A 20,692-nucleotide genomic window follows, 5' to 3' on the forward strand; every position below is an offset into this window, starting at 1 on the left:
GAGAGAGAGAGAGAGAGTGTCCCGGGCAGTGGGGGCTGCTGAGGGGGAGAAACCGGGCGGAGTGGGAGAGGTAGACGTGACCGAGGCCGGAGGAAGAACCAAAACAAGTTTCAAGGCAGGAAAGTTCTGGAAAGAAAACACAAAGAGAGAGGGAGGGAGAGAGGCTGGAGACGTGGAGGGGGGGAGCGGGAGTGGGAGAATGGTGAAGGGAGAGTGAGGGGGAGAGGGAGTGACGGGGTAAAGAGTAGAGGGAGTAAGTGAGGGGGGAGTGGGAAGTGAGGGAGGGGGAGTGAGGTGTGAGGGGGAGTGAGTGCGGCCATGGAGGCGGCGGGCTCGGCGCTGGACAAGGCTCCGGCCGAACTCTCTGTCACGGACGTTTACGACATCGCGGCGCTGGTGGGCCAGGAGTTCGAGCGCATCATCGACGCGTTCGGCTGCGACGCCATCGCCAAGCTGCTGCCCAAGGTGGTGCGGGTGCTGGAGATGCTGGAGGAGCTGGTGGGTCGCGACCGCTGCAACCCCGAGCTGGGGGAACTGCGCCTGGAGCTCGGCCGTCTGCGGCTGGAGAGGGGCGAGCGCATCGAGAAGGAGCGCAAACATCAGCAGGTCCGGGGCTGGAGGGGGGCCAGAGTGGGGAAAGGGGGGCCGGGGGGGCGGGGGGGGAGGGGGGGCGGGGGGGGCGGGGGCGGGGGGGGGGGAGGGGGGGCGGGGGGGGAGGGGGGAGGGCGGGGGTGGAAATAGTGGAAGCATTGGAGATCATTTTTCAATGTTCTATAGATTCAGGATCAGTTCCTGTGGATTGGAGGATAGCAAATGTTATCCCACTTTTTAAGAAAGGAGGGAGAGAGAAAACGGGTAATTATAGACCAGTTAGTCTGACATCAGTGGTGGGGAAGATGCTGGAGTTAATTATAAAAGACGAAATTGCTGAGCATTTGGATAGCAGTAACAGGATCATTCCAAGTCAGCATGGATTTACGAAGGGGAAATCATGCTTGACAAATCTACTGGAATTTTTTGAGGATGTAACTAGGAAAATTGACAGGGGAGAGTCAGTGGATGTGGTGTACCTCGACTTTCATAAAGCCTTCGACAAGGTTCCACATAGGAGCTTAGTGGGCAAAATTAGAGCACATGGTATTGGGGGTAGGGTACTGACATGGATAGAAAATTGGTTGACAGACAGAAAGCAAAGAGTGGGGATAAATGGGTCCCTTTCGGAATGGCAGGCAGTGACCAGTGGGGTACCGCAAGGTTCGGTGCTGGGACCCCAGCTATTTACGATATATATTAATGACAGATGAAGGGATTAAAAGTACCATTAGCAAATTTGCAGATGATACTAAGCTGGGGGGTAGTGTGAATTGTGAGGAAGATGCAATAAGGCTGCAGGGTGACTTGGACAGGTTGTGTGAGTGGGCGGATACATGGCAGATGCAGTTTAATGTAGATAAGTGTGAGGTTATTCACTTTGGAAGTAAGAATAGAAAGGCAGATTATTATCTGAATGGAGTCAAGTTAGGAAGAGGGGATGTTCAACGAGATTTGATGGTCCTCAACATTGATGGTCTCCCAGTATCCACCTCACCTCACATCCGGAATCTTGGAATCATCCTTGATCAAACCCTCTCCTTCGACAAACACATCAAACACATCACAAAGACAGCCTTCTTCCACCTCAAAAACATTGCCCGTCTCCGTCCATCCCTCTCCTCCACAGCTGCAGAAACCCTCATCCACGCCTTCATCACCTCCCGTCTGGACTACTGCAACAGCCTCCTCTATGGCGCACCCTCAAAAATCATCAATAAACTTCAATACATTCAAAACTCCGCTGCCCATCTACTCACACACACCTCGATCCGTGACCATATCACCCCCGTCCTTTATAAACTCCACTGGCTCCCCATCCCCCAGAGAATCCAGTACAAAATCCTCCTCATAACCTACAAAGTCCTCCATAACCTGGCCCCATCCTACCTGACCGACCTCCTCCACAGGCACACTCCCACCTGCACCCTCCGCTCTGCCGCTGCCAATCTCCTATCCCCCCACATCCGGACTAAACTCAGATCCTGGGGGGACAGGGCTTTCTCCATCGCTGCTCCCACCCTATGGAACTCACTACCCCAAACCGTTAGAGACTCCCCCACACTCACCACATTCAAAACATCGCTGAAGTCTCACCTGTTCAGTACTGCCTTCAACCACTGAAGGTCACCTCACCTTCTGTCTCCTTTCTCTGTTCATTTATTTATTTACTTATTTATCTATTTATTCATTTCCCTATGTTCTCTAAATCTCTGTAAAGCGTCTTTGAGTATATGAAAAGCGCTATATAAATAAAATGTATTATTATTATTATTATTATCTGGGTGTCCTAGTGCATCAGTCACTGAAAGGAAGCATGCAGGTACAGCAGGCAGTGAAGAAAGCCAATGGAATGTTGGCCTTCGTAACAAGAGGAGTTGAGTATAGGAGCAAAGAGGTCCTTCTACAGTTGTACCGGGCTCTGGTGAGACCGCACCTGGAGTACTGTGTGCAGTTTTGGTCTCCAAATTTGAGGAAGGATATTCTTGCTATTGAGGGCGTGCAGCGTAGGTTCACTAGGTTAATTCCCGGAATGGCGGGACTGTCGTATGTTGAAAGGCTGGAGCAATTAGGCTTGTATACACTGGAATTTAGACGGATGAGGGGGGATCTTATTGAAACATATAAGATAATTAGGGGATTGGACACATTAGAGGCAGGAAACATGTTCCCAATGTTGGGGGAGTCCAGAACAAGGGGCCACAGTTTAAGAATAAGGGGTAGGCCATTTAGAACGGAGATGAGGAATAACTTTTTCAGTCAGAGAGTGGTGAAGGTGTGGAATTCTCTGCCTCAGAAGGCAGTGAAGGCCAGTTCGTTGGATGCTTTCAAGAGAGAGCTGAATAGAGCTCTTAAGGATAGCGGAGTGAGGGGGTATAGGGAGAAGGCAGGAACGGGGTACTGATTGAGAGTGATCAGCCATGATCGCATTGAATGGCGGTGCTGGCTCGAAGGGCTGAATGGCCTACTCCTGCACCTATTGTCTATTGGGGCCCGGGGTGGAGAGGGGAAGGGGGGCCGGGGGTGGAGGGGAGGCCGGGGGTGGAGAGGGGAAGGGGGACCGGGGATGGAGGGGGGCCGGGGTGGAGAGAGGAAGGGGGGCCGGGGGTGGAGGGGGGCCCGGGGTGGAGAGGGGAAGGGGGGCCGGGGTGGAGAGGGGAAGGGTGGCCGGGGGTGGAGTGGGGCCGGGGGGTGGAGGCAGAGGGCCGGAGGAGATGTGTGCGCTGGGGGCAGCGACAGGGCAGGTCTCGACAAAACTTTGGTAGACACAAGATGCTGGAGTAACTCAGCGGGTCAGGCAGCATCTCTGGAGAGAAGGAATGGGTGACGTTTCAGGTCGAGACCCTTCTTCAGACTGATCATCAATCACCCATTCCTTCTCTCCAGAGATGCCACCTGACCCGCTGAGTTACTCCAGCATCTTGTGTCTACCTTCGATTTAAACCAGCATCTGCAGTTTTCTTTCCTTGACATAACTTTGGTTCAGTTGTAACCGATGGAAGTCGATCACACTACAGTATTGTAAACGTTGCCTGAGATTTGGATAAGATGCCAAGTAATCCTACTCTTCCCACTCTCCTCCCGCACTTTGTAATGCTCCACGCAGTATCATCCCTCTACCATTAATCTCTCGCCCAGTCTAATCTCACTCCCTACAAACTAGGTCTCCACCTGAACTACTAATAAGATCTGGAAAGCTGGGATAGGGAGCTGTGCCCTCACAACCAGTGGATCAGCTCTGCAGCCTCTGTATCTAGCTGTCAGTGGTGGTGGACCAGTCAATAAGGATTGGGTTCTGACAATGCCAGGGCCAGTCTGTGAGTGCACAAGGAACAGTTGAAGTGTTTACACCCAGCTTCAGCCAGGAGTGGTGATTGGATGCACGATTCGCTCTCCTCCTGAGACCCCCACATTACACAGGTTCGGATCCCACCCTCCACTCTCTCCACACAAGATCAAGGAATAACTTCAGAATTGGATCTCGCACAGTCTGAGAGTCCACATAATGCTTGGTTTATTATTGTCGGGTGTGCTGAAATGTGTGCAATCCAAATGGAACGATGCATGAATACGTCAGATAGTGCAGATGAGAATATAAATAGCGTGCAGAATATAGTCATGCAGCTACGGAGAGTGGAGCAATTATTTTAAAAGTGCAACGGCCACAGTGAAGTAGATTAGAACGAGGTCCGTTCACGAGCGGGCAAGAAGCTGTTCATGAATCTGGTGGTACGCACTTTCAAGTCTGTATCTTTTGCCCACTGGGAGAGGGGAGAAGAGAGAGTGTTCTTGACAAGGTTGTCTGCTTTCCCAAGGCAGTTGAAGTGTGGATGGAGTCAGTGGGATGTGTGATGGACTGGGCTACGTTCACAACTCTGCCATTTCTTGCAGCCTTAGACAGAGCAGTTGTCAAACTTTTGATGCATCTGGGTGGGCTGCATCATGGTGATCTGTGGAAACTGATGAGTGCTTGGAGGCATGCTGGCTTTTGTTAGTACTGAAGACCTGCCTTTCAGAATGAGCAGCACCTCGAGCAGCACCACTGATATCTAGCCCACTGTGGAACATTGCCCAGATGTAACCTGCTCACAAATGTAATCAGGCTAAGCACTGCCCAGTCTCTCTCCCCTCCATCAACAACAGTGATGGAAGGAGACTGGGATAGTGCTATCAAATGGCACCTAATCAACAGGCACTGGGGCCCAGTTTCCTCGGGACCATTTGGCTCCAAACCTCATCGCACCTTGGTCCAAGGAGAGGTACGAGTGGCAGCATTTGATGGCAGTACTGAGAATCCCAAATAAAAGTGGGCATCACGGGATAAACGTGACAGTGATTGGAGTCAAATTTGCCCAGCGGAAAATGGTCCCGATTGTTGGTGAAGCATCCCCAAGCTGCTTCACCAATGACCTTTCTTTAGTACATGTCCCGAGGGAGATACAGTGAAAAGCTTTGTGTGCCTGCTATCCAGTCCAATCTTACCATGCCATACACAAGTACACAGGTGGTGCAGAGGATGGAGATTGAAGAGTGCAGCCATTGTAGTGGATGATGGAATATCCCACAAGGCACCAGCACGTAGTCTCCACGCTGGGGTGTTGTGGGAAAGTGGGGAGGACTGCTGCAATTTAACAGCGTCATTCCTTTAAAAAAATGTAAATCTTGTGTTCCTTTTGCACATTTTGAAACTTCCAAGAAGGACTTTATAGATATAAAATGCTGTTGGGATTGTAGTCACAGCTGCAGGAAAATGGTGGAACATGGTTATAAACTTTTTTTTCCCAGTACAACCAGCATTTACAAAATAATTGCATTTGTAAATTATTTAGCAGAACATGTTATAAACTTAATGGGAATCTGAAGCGAGATCTTCAGTGATCGTATTTAGTGGCAGGAGGAGGGATGTTTCCAGGCAGACTGTGCAGAGTGGCCCTGTGTTTACATGGAGGGGTCGCGGAGTGGGCTTGTGTTTAGAGGGAGGGTTCACGGAGTGGATTTGTGTGTGGATGGGGGGGACATGGAGTGGTTTGTGTTTAGGTGCAGGATCGCGGAGTGGGCTTGTGTTTAGGTGCAGGGTAGCGTGTGTGGATGGGGGGAGGTCGCGGAGTGGGCTTGTGTTTAGGTGCAAGGTAGCGTGTGTGGATGGGAGGGTCGCAGAGTGTTTTGCTGTTTGGGATTGAGCTGGCTGCTGACGAGCTGAACGATCTCCTCGGATCTCCTGCCAGGTGCTGTCTGACGAGCTGAGCATGGGAAGGTTCCTGAGCTAGGCGTAGGGTGGGGATATTCCCTGATGATTGCAGAATGTTTAATTCCATATGCTGTGTTTGAGCAAATGAGCCAGTCCGTACCTGCAGAGAACATTCCGGCATGTGCCACTTTGGTCATGGCCAACAGGGAGAGGTTCTCAGCACCGCTTTGCGCCACCCCCACCAGCTGAGGGGTCACCACTGACCACAGGCTCAGCTCAACTACCACCCCCCCTCCCCAAGGTGACCAGCCAACATCTCCTTTGGGTACCTAAACCCAAATATTGAAAACTCTCCACCTCGAGGCTTGGAGACAGCAAGGATCAAAAGGCAAGAAGTGTGTTGATACTCTCTGTGATGCTGCATCTCTCTTTGACACCCAGTCAAATCAGCCCTTGCACCCTTTCATGCCCCTGCTTCCTTGAGCAGCTGTCTAAATTACTCTAAAACATAGAAAGAATCTACCTCGACATTATTGCGGCCGGGATCTCCACACTCTAATCTCTTCTATAATCTTATTCACGTCAGAGGAATGTATTTCCCAAGCTGTTCATCAAATTGGAACACACGTGTTAAGGGGACCAAATCTTGAGCAAAAAAATGGTTGGATGGTGCTAGAATAACTCAATGGGTCAGGCAGCAATTCTGGAGAACTTTCTGGCGTGAGTTGTTGTTCTGCTTGGGTAGTTTACAACTCACAGTATGAACATCAAATTCTCCACTGCCCCCTCAACCTTCTAGAGATGCTGCCTGACCTACGTTACTCCAGCACTTTGTCTTTTTTTTTTGTAAACCAGCACCTGTAGTTGTTTGTTTCTAAAGAACTGGTTGGCCACACAGGAGTGGCATCTTTGAAGTGAGCCATTGGCCTGCAAGCCTGGGGTTGAGAGGCATTGTGCCAGGGCATCTCGCTCCACACCGTGCCGCTGATTCTCCCTACACCTCCATCCCGTGTGAGCTTGTGGTCGTTCTCTTTGGGAGACCGGCGTTCTTGGTGTTGTCGTTTGATTGGAGATTAATGCTGAATTGGACTGGCAAGTTTCACGTCTCAGAAACTGTTTGACAATGTCCTTGATTCTAAACTTTCCGCCTGGAGGATTGGGTTGGAGTGTCGTGGTGTGATGCGATGTTATCTTGGACAGTGCCCGGCTGCATCCTCCGTCTGCGCAGTGTATTCTCTAACACCTGGTGTGTGGGAAGGAACTGCAGATGCTGGTTTAAACCGAAGATAAACACAAAATGCTGGAGTAACTTAGTGGGACAGGCAGCATCTCTGGAGAGAAGGAATGGGTGACGTTTCAGGTGTGAAGAAGGGTCTGACCCGAAACGTTACCCATTCCTTCTCTCCAGAGATGCTGCCTGTCCCGCTGAGTTACTCCAGCATGTGATGTCTGTCCCTAACTCACTGTTGTTAGTACAGTCGATCCAGGACAAATTATTGTTAATATTAATGCTGAGGAACCTGAGTTTTCCACCATCTTGACGCATCCATTTATTTGCTTCAAGAATGAAACATAGAAAATAGGTGCTGTAGTAGGTCATTCGGCCCTTCAAGACAGCACCACCATTCAATATGATCACGGCTGATCATCCAAAATCAGTACCCCATTCCTGCTTTCTCCCCATATACCTTGATTCCGTTAGCCCTAAGAGCTAAATCTAACTCTATTGAAAACATCCAGTAAATTGGCCTCCACTGCCTTCAGTGGCAGAGAATTCCACAGATTCACAACTCACTGGGTGAAAAAGTTTTCCTCATCTCAGTCCTAAATGTCCTACCCCATATTCTTAAACTGTGGTCCCTGGTTCTGAACTTCCCCAACATCGGGAACATTTTTCCTGCATCTAGCCTGTCCAATCCCTTAAGGATTTTATATGTTTCTATAAGATCCCATCTCAGCCTTCTAAATTCCAGTGAATACAAGCCCAGTTGACCCTTTATTTCACCATATGTCAGTCCCGCCATCCTGGGAATTATCCTGGTGAACCTACGCTGCACTCCCTCAATAGAAAGAATGTCCTAACTTAAATTAGGGGCCAAAACTGCACACAATACTGGGCTGTGATAATGGGCAGCAGTAAAGTTACACTGAGATACAATCGGTCCCTGTGCGAGCCTGAGGCTGCACAGCGGTGTCGTAGTTACGTGAGGGATCGGGTCCTCAGAACAGTCCTCCAAGCCACCCATCGAGGTGGAGGCATCCATTCTCCACAGTTACACCCATTGTATCACTCTGCATGCACTTCCTGAAATTCGTTCCTTTGAAAATCACCCTGAACTAATCAAATGCATACTGCACCCAGTCAATGAATACCTTGAAACATTTTATTGATATTGCTAACCTGACAAATGCTTTAAAAATGTCTGGAAGAATTTGTGTGTGATTTCCCTTAGTCAGGGCAGCGTAACGTGGGAGGCCCTGTATCTGTGTCCCAATGTCGGCCCGGTCAGCTGTGGGTCACGCCTTTGATGCATTCTCTGTGCTTCTGAATGTCTCGGGGGGGGGGGGGGGGGGGTCTGGGTTAGTGTTGAGGGCCCCAGTCACCAGGAGGGTAAGGGTCCTGCATTCTGTGCCCCTTGCAGGGGGGGAGGGGGTCACATCACCAGGGACCCCCCCCCCAGAATGAGAGACTAGCTCTCGGGAGCTTGGACGGAGGGTGCTGGGTTGTGGGTGGAAAGACGTTGCTGCTACTGGTTTCACAGCGGGCTGTGATTATGGGATGACGCTGGCTCTTGGCAGCAGCTATTGCTTCATGCTGCCTCCCAGAATAACCTGTGTCAGGAGGAAAGTTCCTGGCATGGTCAGTCATGGGGTTAACACTCAGCAACTCCCAGCCCCACTCAGGAACTCCCAGCCCCGCACGGCCACTCCCAGCCCCGCACGGCCACTCCCAGCCCCGCACGGCAACTCCCAGCCCCGCACGGCCACTCCCAGCCCCGCACGGCAACTCCCAGCCCCGCACGGCAACTCTCAGCCACGCTCAGCAACTCCCAGCCCCGCACAGCAACTCTCAGCCACACTCAGCAACTCTCAGCCACGCTCAGCAACTCTCAGCCACGCTCAGCAACTCCCAGCCCCGCACAGCAACTCCCAGCCCCGCACAGCAACTCTCAGCCACACTCAGCAACTCCCAGCCCCGCACAGCAACTCTCAGCCACACTCAGCAACTCCCAGCCCCGCACAGCAACTCTCAGCCACACTCAGCAACTCCCAGCCCCGCACAGCAACTCTCAGCCACGCTCAGCAACTCCCAGCCCCGCACAGCAACTCCCAGCCACACTCAGCAACTGCCAGCCCCGCACAGCAACTCTCAGCCCCGCTCGGCCACACTCAGCCCCACTCGGCCACTCCCAGCCCCGCTCGGCCACTCCCAGCCCCGCTCGGCCACTCCCAGCCAGTGAACCTGCTGTAAAATCAGCTTCCAACACGTCAGTCAGGCCCGACAAAGCAGCCAATATTCGGGGAACTAACATTCCTGCAGGAGAGTGTGACTGGATAACTGGCTGGTCTCCAGGATCGGCCTGTCTGTCATTAACGCTCAGTGCTTGGGAAACCTCTTATATACTTCTAAAAATAAACATTCAGAATAAAAAAATATATACAAAACAAAAACTGTGCATAAGCTCTTCACACATTCTCTCTACTTTCAATAATGTCTTACTCAGTAATGTTCACATATCTTTATACAAAACAAAGATAGACACAAAATGCTGGAGTAACTCAGCAGGACAGGCAGCATCTCTGGAGAGAAGGAATGGATGATGTTTTGGATCAAGACCCTTCTTCAGACTGGTTAGGAATAAGGGAAATGAGATTATGATGTAGAGAGATAAAGAACAATGAATAAAAGATGTGCAAAAAAGTAACGATGATAAAGGAAACAGGCAATTGTTAGCTGTTGGGTGAAAACGAGAAGCTGGTGCGACTTGGGTGGGGGAGGGATAGAGAGAGAGGGAATGCCGGGGCTACCTTGCGTTAGGGCTAGGGTTCTGCAGAACACCCTTGCCAGTCATGTGGCCCCTGGGGTGCTGTCCCTCCCGTGGTTTGAGGGGTGCCCGACCAGACTCTGCCCCCCCAATGTCTAGACTGTGGTCCTCCCCCACAGGGCGTTGGCTGCATTGACCGAGCTTCAGTGCGTCCCTCAGCATGGACACGTTGATCCCAGACGCAAGGACAGAGTAATTCACACCAGTGCTGCAATTAACGGACTAAAGTGGGCTGTTTATTCACTGTTTGATGTGAGGAGCAATTTCACCCATGACCCTTTTGGGGAATCTCAGTGACAGTCAGGAAAAGTTAAAAGGGATTGCTGTTTAATCTCGTGCTTTCATTGGACACGAGCCTCTGGGTTTTTTTGATATTTATGTTATAATATTCTCCCAATTTCGTGACCATTCTCGTCTAATTTGTAACCTTTAAAACAGACACTCCACCTTATCACGGACTGGAATGGGCAAGGCCCAGGTCTGACCCTGCCCCAAAGGGAGAAGGCCCAGGTCTGACCCTGCCCCAAAGGGAGAAGGCCCTGTCGATCACTCAATCACTCCCCTCTGTCCATCTCAGCACTCTGTATCTCCCCCTTCACCCTACAAATTGTACATGAGTTTGGTCTGTTTGTATTTATGTACAGTATTAACTGATCTGTTTAGAGAGCATTCAAAACAAAGCTTTTCACTGTACCTCACTACCGGTGACAATAATAAACCTAAACCTTTGTTGCAGATATAAACACTTGGATGTGTAGGGGGTGCGATGAGTTACCTGTGTCTGTGGGGGGGTCTGTCTGTGGCTGTGTTCTGTGGGAGTCTGTGTGGGTGTGTGATGAGTGGCCTGACTGCTAAGCTCTGTGTGCCTTCAGGAGCTGGTGCTGGTAGAGGATGTGTGGAGAGGTGAGGCCCAGGACCTGCTGTCACAGATCGCCCAGCTTCAGGAGGAGAACAAGCAGCTGATGAGCAACCTGCCCCACAAAGACACGCATCTCACCGAGGAAGAAATCCTCAGGCAGGAAGGTAAAGCAACAGCTGTGTGGAGTAACCTTCCCAATGCCCCCACACCCCCCCCCAATGCCCCCCCCCCCCCCCCGTGCCCTGAGAGGGCAACACTGGACCTCTTCTGGGAAATAAGCCAGAGCAGGTGACTGGTGTTCGTGCAGAAATAGTTATGGAAATAATTCTAGGATTGCAGTGAAGGTGGATCCTGGTGGGCACCGAGGGGACATGAGATGGAGATGAACTTGCATTGGAGTTTCTATCAAACTTACAAAAAACATTTTGACACGGAATGCTGGAGTAACTCAGTGGGACAGGCAGCATCTCTGGAGAGAAGGAATGGGCGACGTTTCAGGTCGAGACAAAAACATTTCTTTCTCTGAAGGAACTCCCAAGTTAGTTACGCTACAATGCCTGCAGTCTGATCTTCAGGTCCAATCATTCAAAGGTGCCCACTTGTACAAAGGTGCCCACCTGTATATGCCCATCTGTACAAAGGTGCCCACCTGTACATGGGGTCTGTAGTTTACTTGCTGTCAGAGATTTGTCCAACTTGCCTCGGTCGTTGCAACCTGGGGGAGACGGACTATCCGGGTCTGTGTTGGTCAAGCTGTGGTCAGTCAGAAGCTCCCCACATCTGGCCAGCTGTGGACGGGGAGGAACAATGGATGAGCCCAGGCTCCTCCACCACAGCCGCAGTGCCCCATTAATGTCCCTCTGCCTTCCAGCCGGCATGTCAGAGAGGGAGCGCCTGGTGATGAAGAAGCTGAAGGAGGTTGTGGACAAGCAGCGGGATGAGATCCGAGCCAAGGACCGGGAGCTGACGCTGAAGAACGAGGACGTGGAGGCCGTGAGTGACTGCCGGGGTGGGAGAGGAAGAGAGGAGAGGGGGGCAGGGGGTGGGAGTGCAGGTGCGTGTCCTGGAGTGTGATGCGGGAGGGTGTTGGGAGCTGGGGAGGTGCTGACAAGGTATCTGGGGGGGAGGATATATTGAGGTAGGGCAGGGCGTGGTTGAGAGGCAGGTAGGGGGTGCCCTGCTGAGGTGTTAAGGAGGGAGGGAGGGAAGGATGTCTCCTGGGTTGTGGAGAGGCAGGGAGTAGGGAGGGGGTGAGGTGGTGTGTGGGGAGTAGGGTGGGAGATGCGGTGGGGCGTGGAGAGTAGGGGGTGGGATGTGGGGAGTAGGGTGGGGTGGGGTGTGGGGAGTAGGGGGGGCATGGGGAGTGGTGGGGTGTGGGGAGTAGGGTGGGGTGGGGTGACAATAGACAATAGACAATAGGTGCAGGAGTAGGCCATTCAGCCCTTCGAGCCAGCACCGCCATTCAATGCGATCATGGCTGATCACTATCAATCAGTACCCCGTTCCTGCCTTCTCCCCATACCCCCTCACTCCGCTATCCTTAAGAGCTCTATCCAGCTCTCTCTTGAAAGCATCCAACGAACTGGCCTCCACTGCCTTCTGAGGCAGAGAATTCCACACCTTCACCACCCTCTGACTGAAAAAGTTCTTCCTCATCTCCGTTCTAAATGGCCTACCCCTTATTCTCAAACTGTGGCCCCTTGTTCTGGACTCCCCCAACATTGGGAACATGTTATCTGCCTCTAATGTGTCCAATCCCCTAATTATCTTATATGTTTCAATAAGATCCCCCCTCATCCTTCTAAATTCCAGTGTATACAAGCCCAATCGCTCCAGCCTTTCAACATACGACAGTCCCGCCATTCCGGGAATTAATCTAGTGAACCTACGCTGCACGCCCTCCATAGCAAGAATATCCTTCCTCAAATTTGGAGACCAAAACTGCACACAGTACTCCAGGTGCGGTCTCACCAGGGCCCGGTACAACTGTAGAAGGACCTCTTTGCTCCTATACTCAACTCCTCTTGTTACGAAGGCCAACATTCCATTGGCTTTCTTCACTGCCTGCTGAACCTGCATGCTTCCTTTCATTGACTGATGCACTAGGACACCCAGATCTCGTTGAACTCCCCCTCCTCCTAACTTGACACCATTCAGATAATAATCTGCCTTTCTATTCTTACTTCCAAGTGTGGGGAGTAGGGGGGCATGGGGAGTGGTGGGGTGTGGGGAGTAGGGTGGGGTGGGGAGTAGGGGGGCATGGGGAGTGGTGGGGTGTGGGGAGTAGGGGGGGTGTGGGGAGTAGGGGGGGGTGGGGGGAGTAGGGGGGTGTGGGGAGTAGGGTGGGGTGTGGGGAGTAGGGGGGGGTGTGGGGAGTAGGGGGGGGTGTGGGGAGTAGGGGGGGGTGTGGGGAGTAGGGGGGGGTGTGGGGAGTAGGGGGGGGGTGTGGGGAGTAGGGGGGTGTGGGGAGTGGGGGGGTTGTGGGGAGTAGGGGGGGTGTGGGGAGTAGGGTGGAGTGGGGAGTAGGGTGGAGTGGGGAGTAGGGTGGAGTGGGGAGTAGGGTGGAGTGGGGAGTAGGGTGGAGTGGGGAGTAGGGTGGAGTGGGGAGTAGGGTGGAGTGGGGAGTAGGGTGGAGTGGGGAGTAGGGTGGAGTGGGGAGTAGGGTGGAGTGGGGAGTAGGGTGGAGTAGGGTGGAGTGGGGAGTAGGGTGGAGTGGGGAGTAGGGTGGAGTGGGGAGTAGGGTGGAGTGGGGAGTAGGGTGGAGTGGGGAGTAGGGTGGAGTGGGGAGTAGGGTGGAGGGCCCGTGGGTTGCTGAGTAGCGAGGCTGGTGTTTCACCCCCTCCCTCCATCCCCTGCGGGGCGCAGTTGCAGCTGCAGCAGAACCGGCTGATGCGGATCAACCACGAGCTGCGGCACAAGGTGACAGTGATGGACGCGCAGGGCAAGGGGCTGATCGAGCAGAAGGTGGAGCTGGAGGCCAGGCTACAGACCAGGGAGCAGGAGATGGGCAAGCGACGGCACAGGGCCCAGCGCCAGCCCCTGGAGAACGGACCCCCCCAGGGACCGGTGGGTATGGGGGGGAGGAGGGGTGATGGGAGGGGGGGTGGGGAGAGGAGGGGTGACGGGGGGATGGGGAGAGCAGGGGTGATGGATGGGGGGGGGGTCTGGTGGTGGGGGGAGAGGAGAAGGGGGGGAGAGGAGAAGGGGGGGACAGGCACAGCAAGTAAAAGGAGGGCTGGTGGGTGCTTGCTGTCTGGCTGGGGATGGCGATAACTTGGAGGGGAGACGTATAGGGAGGGTGGTGGAGAGGGGTCCAGTTCTGGGGGGGCAGGGGCTGAGTAAATAATGTGAGGGCGGTGGGTGCTTGGGGTCTGGCTGGGGTTGGTGGGGGGGGGGGGTAAGGGGAAGGTGGTTCAGATGCCCAGGCCCAGTGTCCCCCACTGGGTAACCAGCCTGTGTTCCACAGATTGAGGGGGAGACGGTGGGGGGGGAGGAGGAGGAGCCCCCAGGGGAGGGGTCACCGGCGGACGGCAGCGACGCCAACCGGCCGCGCTTCACGCTGCAGGAGCTGCGCGACGTCCTGCACGAGCGCAACGAGCTGAAGGCCAAGGTGTTCCTGCTGCAGGAGGAGATGGCGTACTACCGCAGGTCAGTGACCCCCCCTCCCCCCGCGCGGTCCTCGCCACCTCAACCCCCCTCCCCCCCCGCGGACCTCACCACCTCAACCCCCCTCCCCCCCCCGCGGACCTCACCACCTCAACCCCCCCCCCCCCCCACGCGGACCTCTCCACCTCAACCCCCCCCCCCCCACGCGGACCTCTCCACCTCAACCCCCCCCCCCCACACACACACACACACACACATGCAGACCTCACCACCTCAACCCCCACACACAGAATTAACTTCACTCTTGCAGACCGTGCTGGAGGTCAGTGCGGCCTCCCTGGTAGGTGGTCTCTCCCCCTCAGCCCCGTCCGTCCGTCCGTCCACTGACTCCCGTTGTTTTTGTTTCCTTCTAATAAGGACATTGTTCAGTCATTGCAATTTACAGTGTTCCGGAAGGTACCGAGACTTTCAATATCGCGTTACATTAGGCAATCATTATAATGCAATAGTGGCATCTTTATCTACAACGTGCTTGACCCCCCGCGGCGACCAGCGTTCACGGAAGGCTTCCAGAGTCCCCCTGGACACCGCGTGTTCCCTCTCCAAGGACACGCGAGCACGGACGTAGGCCCGGAGGAGGGGCAGGCAGCCGCCTCTGCTTGACAATCGACTACCTGCTGCCTGGACCCGCGAATGGCCAACTTGGCCAGGCCCATGAGCAAACCAACAGGTAGATCCCACCCTCCTGATCGACCCTCCCCACTCCCTGCCTTGTGCCCAAATACCAAAATTGTGGGACTAAAATGCAGGCCAAACTGTAGGAGTAGCCCCTTCAGATATTCACACAGGCACAGTCCATGTACACACCACCGCCCCGAGCAACACTCCACCCCAGGTCCCCGATGTAAAGTGGAGACCTCCACTGGGGACCGCTCCCTCTGCCAGGTGGTCACGCGGACGGACCGCCAGGGCGTGGCCTGACTCCCGGTGTTGTGTGGTTGCAGTGAGGAACAGGAGGACAGCACCGGCTCCTTGGACCCCCTGCCCCACCCACCCGTGCAGCCCCGCGCAGCAACGCAGACCGACTCCGGCATCCGCCGGCTGTGAGTATCTGCGGGAGGGGGGTCTGGACTGGCTGGGGGAAGGGGACCCAGAGACCATGGGGGGGGGGGGGGCTGGGGAAAGGGGACCCAGAGACCATGGGACTGGGGGGACTGGGGGAAGGGGACCCAGAGACCATGGGGGGGACGACTCGGGGAAGGGGACCCAGAGACCATGGGGGGGGGGGGGGGGACTGGGGGAAGGGGACCCAGAGACCATGGGGGGGGGGGGCTGGGGGAAGGGGACCCGGAGACCATGGGGGGGGGCTGGGGGAAGGGGACCCAGAGACCATGGGGGGGGGGGGACTGGGGGAAGGGGACCCAGAGACCATGGGGGGGACGCACTGGGGGAAGGGGACCCAGAGACCGGGGGGGGGAGGGGGAAGGGGACCCAGAGACCATGGCGGGGGGCTGGGGGAAGGGGACCCAGAGACCGGGGGGGGGACGACGGGACTGGGGGAAGGGGACCCAGAGACCATGGGGGGGGGGGCTGGGGGAAGGGGACCCAGAGACCATGGGGGGGGGGGGGGGGGCTGGGGGAAGGGGACCCAGAGACCATGGCTGCGGGGGACGACGGGGGGAAGGGGACCCAGAGACCATGGGGGGGGGGACTGGGGGAAGAGGAGCCAGAGACCATGGGGGACGACGACTGGGGGAAGGGGACCCAGAGACCATGGGAGGGGGGGGAAGGGGACCCAAAGACCATGTGATGGGAGGGGGGGAGGGGACCCAGAGACCATGGGGGGGGGGGGCTGGGGGAAGCTGGGGGAAGGGGACCCAGAGACCAGGGGGGGGGGGGGCTGGGGGAAGGGGACCCAGAGACCATGGGGGGGGGGCTGGGGGAAGGGGACCCAGAGACCATGGCTGCGGGGGACGACGACTGGGGGAAGGGGACCCAGAGACCATGGGGGGGACGGACTGGGGGAAGGGGAGCCAGAGACCATGGGGGGGGGGGAGACTGGGGGAAGGGGACCCAGAGACCATGGGGGACGACGACTGGGGGAAGGGGACCCAGAGACCATGGGGGGGGGGGAAGGGGACCCAAAGACCATGTGATGGGAGGGGGGGGAGGGGACCCAGAGACCATGGGGGGGGGGGGAGCTGGGGGAAGGGGACCCAGAGACCATGGAGGGGGGGGTGGCTGGGGGAAGGGGACCCAGAGACCATGGGGGGGGGGGGGTGGCTGGGGGAAGGGGACCCAGAGACCATGGCCGGGGGGAGGGCAGTGGGCCGGAGGGGGAGGTGGGAATGGCTGTGGCTGTCACCTTGACTGGCGCTGGGCAGGGGGGCAGACCCCACTCCCCCCCCCCCCCCCACTGAACTAACTGGGGGGGATTGGGCTCGGGGAGTTGGACCCTCAGCTCGAGGCGGGGAGGGGGTGGTGGTTTGGGGGGGAGGAGGAGCAGGAACAGGCAGAGGTGACCATACAACACTGCACGCCGTGCCCCGCTGGTCTAACATCTGTACATGGTCACGGTCACATCAGCCGGAGTTAGGTCCTGCCGCTGAGCGGGTCATACACTCCCCACCCTGGGGGAGGTTATACGACCAGTGCCCAAGGGACGTTTGGGGAGGGAGATAGTGTCGTCTGTGGAGTGGTGATGTAACTGACCCTCAATGTGGGGAACTCTCTCCCCGCTCTCGTGACTGGGAACAGTGCCTTGCACCTGACCCTCATGTTGTGAGTGGACACAGCACCTGCAGACCTAGCCCGTGCACCACTGGGCCCCCTGTGTGCAGCACGGGCCCCCTGTGTGTGCAGCGCGGGCCCCCTGTGTGCAGCGCGGGCCCCCTGTGTGCAGCGCGGGCCCCCTGTGTGCAGCTCGGGCCCCCTGTGTGTGCAGTGCTGGCCCCCTGTGCAGGGAGCGCGGGCCCCCTGTGCAGGGAGCGCGGGCCCCCTGTGCGTGCAGTGCGGCCCCCCCTGTGTGTGCAGCGCTGGCCCCCTGTGTGTGCAGCGCGGGCCCGCTGTGTGCTGTGCGGGCAGCGCTGGCCCCCTGTGTGCAGCATGGGCCCCCCTGTGTGCAGTGCGGGCCCCCCCGTGTGCGGGCAGCGCTGGCCCCCACTGTGAGCAGTGCGGGCCCCCTGTGTGCAGCACAGATGTTTCATGCTATTTGGCAACATTGCCACAGTTCCTGCAGCCGTGCATACTAGCACAGTCTTGCTGTGTTTCCTGCAGTGTTGCTTGCACCATTGGATTTGCTGCAGGGTTGCAAGCAGCACTGCAGCCTTGCATGGTTCCTCTGTGTTGTGGAGCATTTCATGCATTCAGGAGATGCAGACAAATGACCTCAATGATTGAACTCTGCCTGGTTTTGCCACCAGAGTTGTTTGTCCTTTTCCCTAAACTGCTTGCCATCGTTTCACTCAAGCCTCATGCCTCTCTTCAACTGCCAGCCAGCTGCATGGACCCCTGCACCCGATGCTGCTGTCTGGAACGGTGGGACACCATCTGTCGTTGCATCTTTAGCTGCGCCATGTTGGAATGAGCCTGTGTTTGCTGTTACTCACTGTGTCTGTCACTCTCTGCCCAGGATATTCACTGCCATCATGCCCATGGTTGCAGCTGGAATGATTGCAGATGACCCCACATTGCAGCCTATCAGAAGACTTGTTTCCCTTGTACGATCATTTTATTATCTTGCCCGCTTTTATCTTTTGCATGAACTGATATTTGCTGTTCCCCCCGCCGTGCCCGCCGGTGGGAGGTTAATGAACCCGCTCTTCAATATAATGCATGCTTGGGCACAATCACACGTTTGCTGTGTTTTATAGTTTTCCTTGGTCTGTGGTTTGTGAATTCATTCACCTCTTCTGTGCTTTGATCCCTGACCTCTGCTCTCCGTGTGGTAATGCTTGCTTTTAATTTGTCGATTGAAGAAGTTGGTAAAGTTGTCTGTTTAAAACAAAGCTAACCTGGAATGGGCTAGATGTTAACATTGAGAGCTTCAGCTTGTGTTGCAATTTCCCAGCCCGTGTCTCTGAGTATGCTGGGGATGGAGTGAGAAGTGATGGTCCGGTCCCCCCTCCTCCCATCCCCTCTCCTACCCCCTCCCATCCCCTCTCCTCCCCCCCCCCCCTCCTCCTCCCCCCCCCCTCCCCTCTCACAGTGACCGTGCTCCACATCCTGTCCTTGCTGCTGTGGTCACTGTTGGAGGTGGGGTGATGGGGGAGGTGGGGTGATGGGGGAGCTCTGATGTCCAGCCCACTGAGTGTGACCACGCTACATCACTGCTGCCCTCGCACCACCCTGGATCGGGACCTCTCGCATCTCCAGCACCTGTGATCGCTCGTCAGACATCCCTAAAGCTTTATTTCCCTTCATCTCTACAAACTCCATCACCACAAACTTCTGATGGCTTTTCATGCATTCATTTCATGACCCTTTGCACCTTGTTGTGGAAGTCCTGCGTGATTGTTGTTTTACTGGCTGCCAGCAGATGATTCTAGGAGTGTGGGAGATCAAGGTCGGGTTCACATTCATCTGCCAGCAGATGATTCTAGGAGTGTGGGAGATCAAGGTCGGGTTCACATTCCGTTAAGGTTGCTTGTCCCTGTTGACAAGTCAGACCGTGCAAAGTTTAGAATGAGTCGTGCAATGTCAGATGGAGTCGGTCCTTGGCATTGGGGATGCGTTGGGCATTTGCACCAGTGACCGTGCCACGAGGACTGAGCAGCAGGGATTTAATTGAAGAGTTCTTTCAAAGGGCTAGCACAGAGGTCAGGGCTGAATGGCCTTGCATTGTTGTGCAGGGGATGATGGATTGCTTCCACTGTACGTGGTGGTGTGTGGAGCGGGTGATTTGCAGGAGGAGTAACGCAGGCTGTTTGTGTTTTGCGCAGGTTTAATTTATTTTCACGGGACAAGCGAGCGGAGAGCCATCTGCGGATAACAGGATCTGCTGGGACTTGGGCAGATTCAGACCAGGAAGGGATTGTCACAGAGCAAGGCCAAGAGGCTCTGCCACATCTATAACCCTAACACACACTAGTCGGTGGGCTAGCAAGGCCAACAACCACCTGCTCTCAATCCAGAGAAGATTTCAATATTGACTTATTCACAAATCTAACCAAGCCCAAGTATCGCTGGTTGGAGTCGACAGTCTGCTGGAGTCCTGTTGTGTAACCACTAACCATGTTCAGGAAAGCTGAATCAATGTGTGGAGATCATAGCATTGGAGTAGTAACAATAGATTGTAACTTGCAGTATTATATCCAAACCCAAAGGATCTTTCTCTCTGAATTATGCAGCTTTTGCCTCTTACTAACCATGTGCTTGGAGGAGTTCTACTGTCTTTCTCACGTTGCACTTTGACAGTTTGGATTCGGTAGTGTGGAACTCCAGGAGACATCCAGACGATGAGGAGAAACAGATCCTCACTCAGTTTGTTCTCCAGCAGTTGGCTGCTGTGACCTGCCAAACCTCAACCTGTCCTTGGTAGTCGGGCCAGTCAGCCTTGTGTCTGTCCTCCACAGCCCCGTGCAAACCAAGCGCTGTGGAAAGCGAGCTGCCGCCGTTCACAGCTGACACAGGTTGTTTGGAGCATTTTGTAAACTATCTGCTGGAAGGCTGGTCATCAGCTGCCTGACTCTGTGCTGACACCAAGCCCCTGGTCCAGAGAAGCAGAGCACAGATGAAGTGGACAGAGGCATTGGAACATCTGTGCCCAACTACGCTGGGGGTAAAATAGCTCAAAGGAACAACTCCATTTACAAATTTGCACAGTTCATCGCCCGAGTCTTCAAAACCCTGACTTTTAGAAACTCTATGCTGAAGGAAGTCAGTGAAATATTTTGAGTAATGACATTCTCCAGACGAGAGAGTGTTGTCCAGTGACTCCTTTGCATCACATTGAGTGTGTTCCAGCAGAGAGGGTCTCGGCGTGTGTCAGGAGGTTGCGTTACCTTTGCTGTGAAGAGTGAGCCTGGCTTTCTCCATGTCTATTCAGGCTTTGTACAGGTGGAGCTGGTGATGAAAGGTCTGTGTTCAACCTGCCGCTGGGTCAGTCAGTAGCCGCACTGCTGGGACTGTGACTGACTGTGGGATTCTCTCAGCCCCTGTGGCCCAGGCCAGTACTGGCTGTTAGTCTGAAGCTTCAGCCCACTGCGTGTTTCTCTCCTCTAATGCTGGGCATCTCGACTTAGGTTTTATTTCAGATTCCCACGATTTCCCATTTTTTGCTTTTCAACTAATATAGTAAAACCACTTCAGTGTTTAATCAGTTATTCATTAAAAATACATAAGTCACTGAACAAGTGCTGTTACTGTCCTGAATCTGGGTCTGAGCCCATACATCCGCTGATA

General features: G+C 54.9%; 1 protein-coding gene across 3 annotated transcripts; it reads left to right on the forward strand.

Annotated features, from left to right (window-relative positions):
• Positions 1–285: 285 nt before the first annotated feature.
• On the forward strand, positions 286–20,606 carry rilpl1 (Rab interacting lysosomal protein-like 1). Of its 3 annotated transcripts, none has more exons than XM_078421932.1 (8): positions 286–606; positions 10,698–10,848; positions 11,556–11,677; positions 13,550–13,750; positions 14,151–14,332; positions 15,295–15,393; positions 17,760–18,009; positions 19,231–19,367. In XM_078421932.1, the coding sequence occupies exons 1-8, from the start codon at positions 319–321 to the stop codon at positions 19,234–19,236; spliced, it is 1,299 nt and encodes a 432-aa protein (XP_078278058.1). In that variant the 5' UTR covers positions 286–318; the 3' UTR covers positions 19,237–19,367. The 3 variants fall into 3 exon arrangements, with proteins under 3 accessions (XP_078278058.1, XP_078278060.1, XP_078278059.1); XM_078421934.1 differs by having other exon boundaries at positions 287–606; positions 17,922–18,009; XM_078421933.1 differs by lacking the exon at positions 17,760–18,009 and having other exon boundaries at positions 287–606; positions 19,231–20,606.
• The last annotated feature ends 86 nt before the right edge of the window (positions 20,607–20,692 follow it).

This window comes from Rhinoraja longicauda, chromosome 25 (assembly GCF_053455715.1).
Source record: "Rhinoraja longicauda isolate Sanriku21f chromosome 25, sRhiLon1.1, whole genome shotgun sequence".
Taxonomy (NCBI): Eukaryota; Metazoa; Chordata; class Chondrichthyes; order Rajiformes; family Arhynchobatidae; genus Rhinoraja; species Rhinoraja longicauda.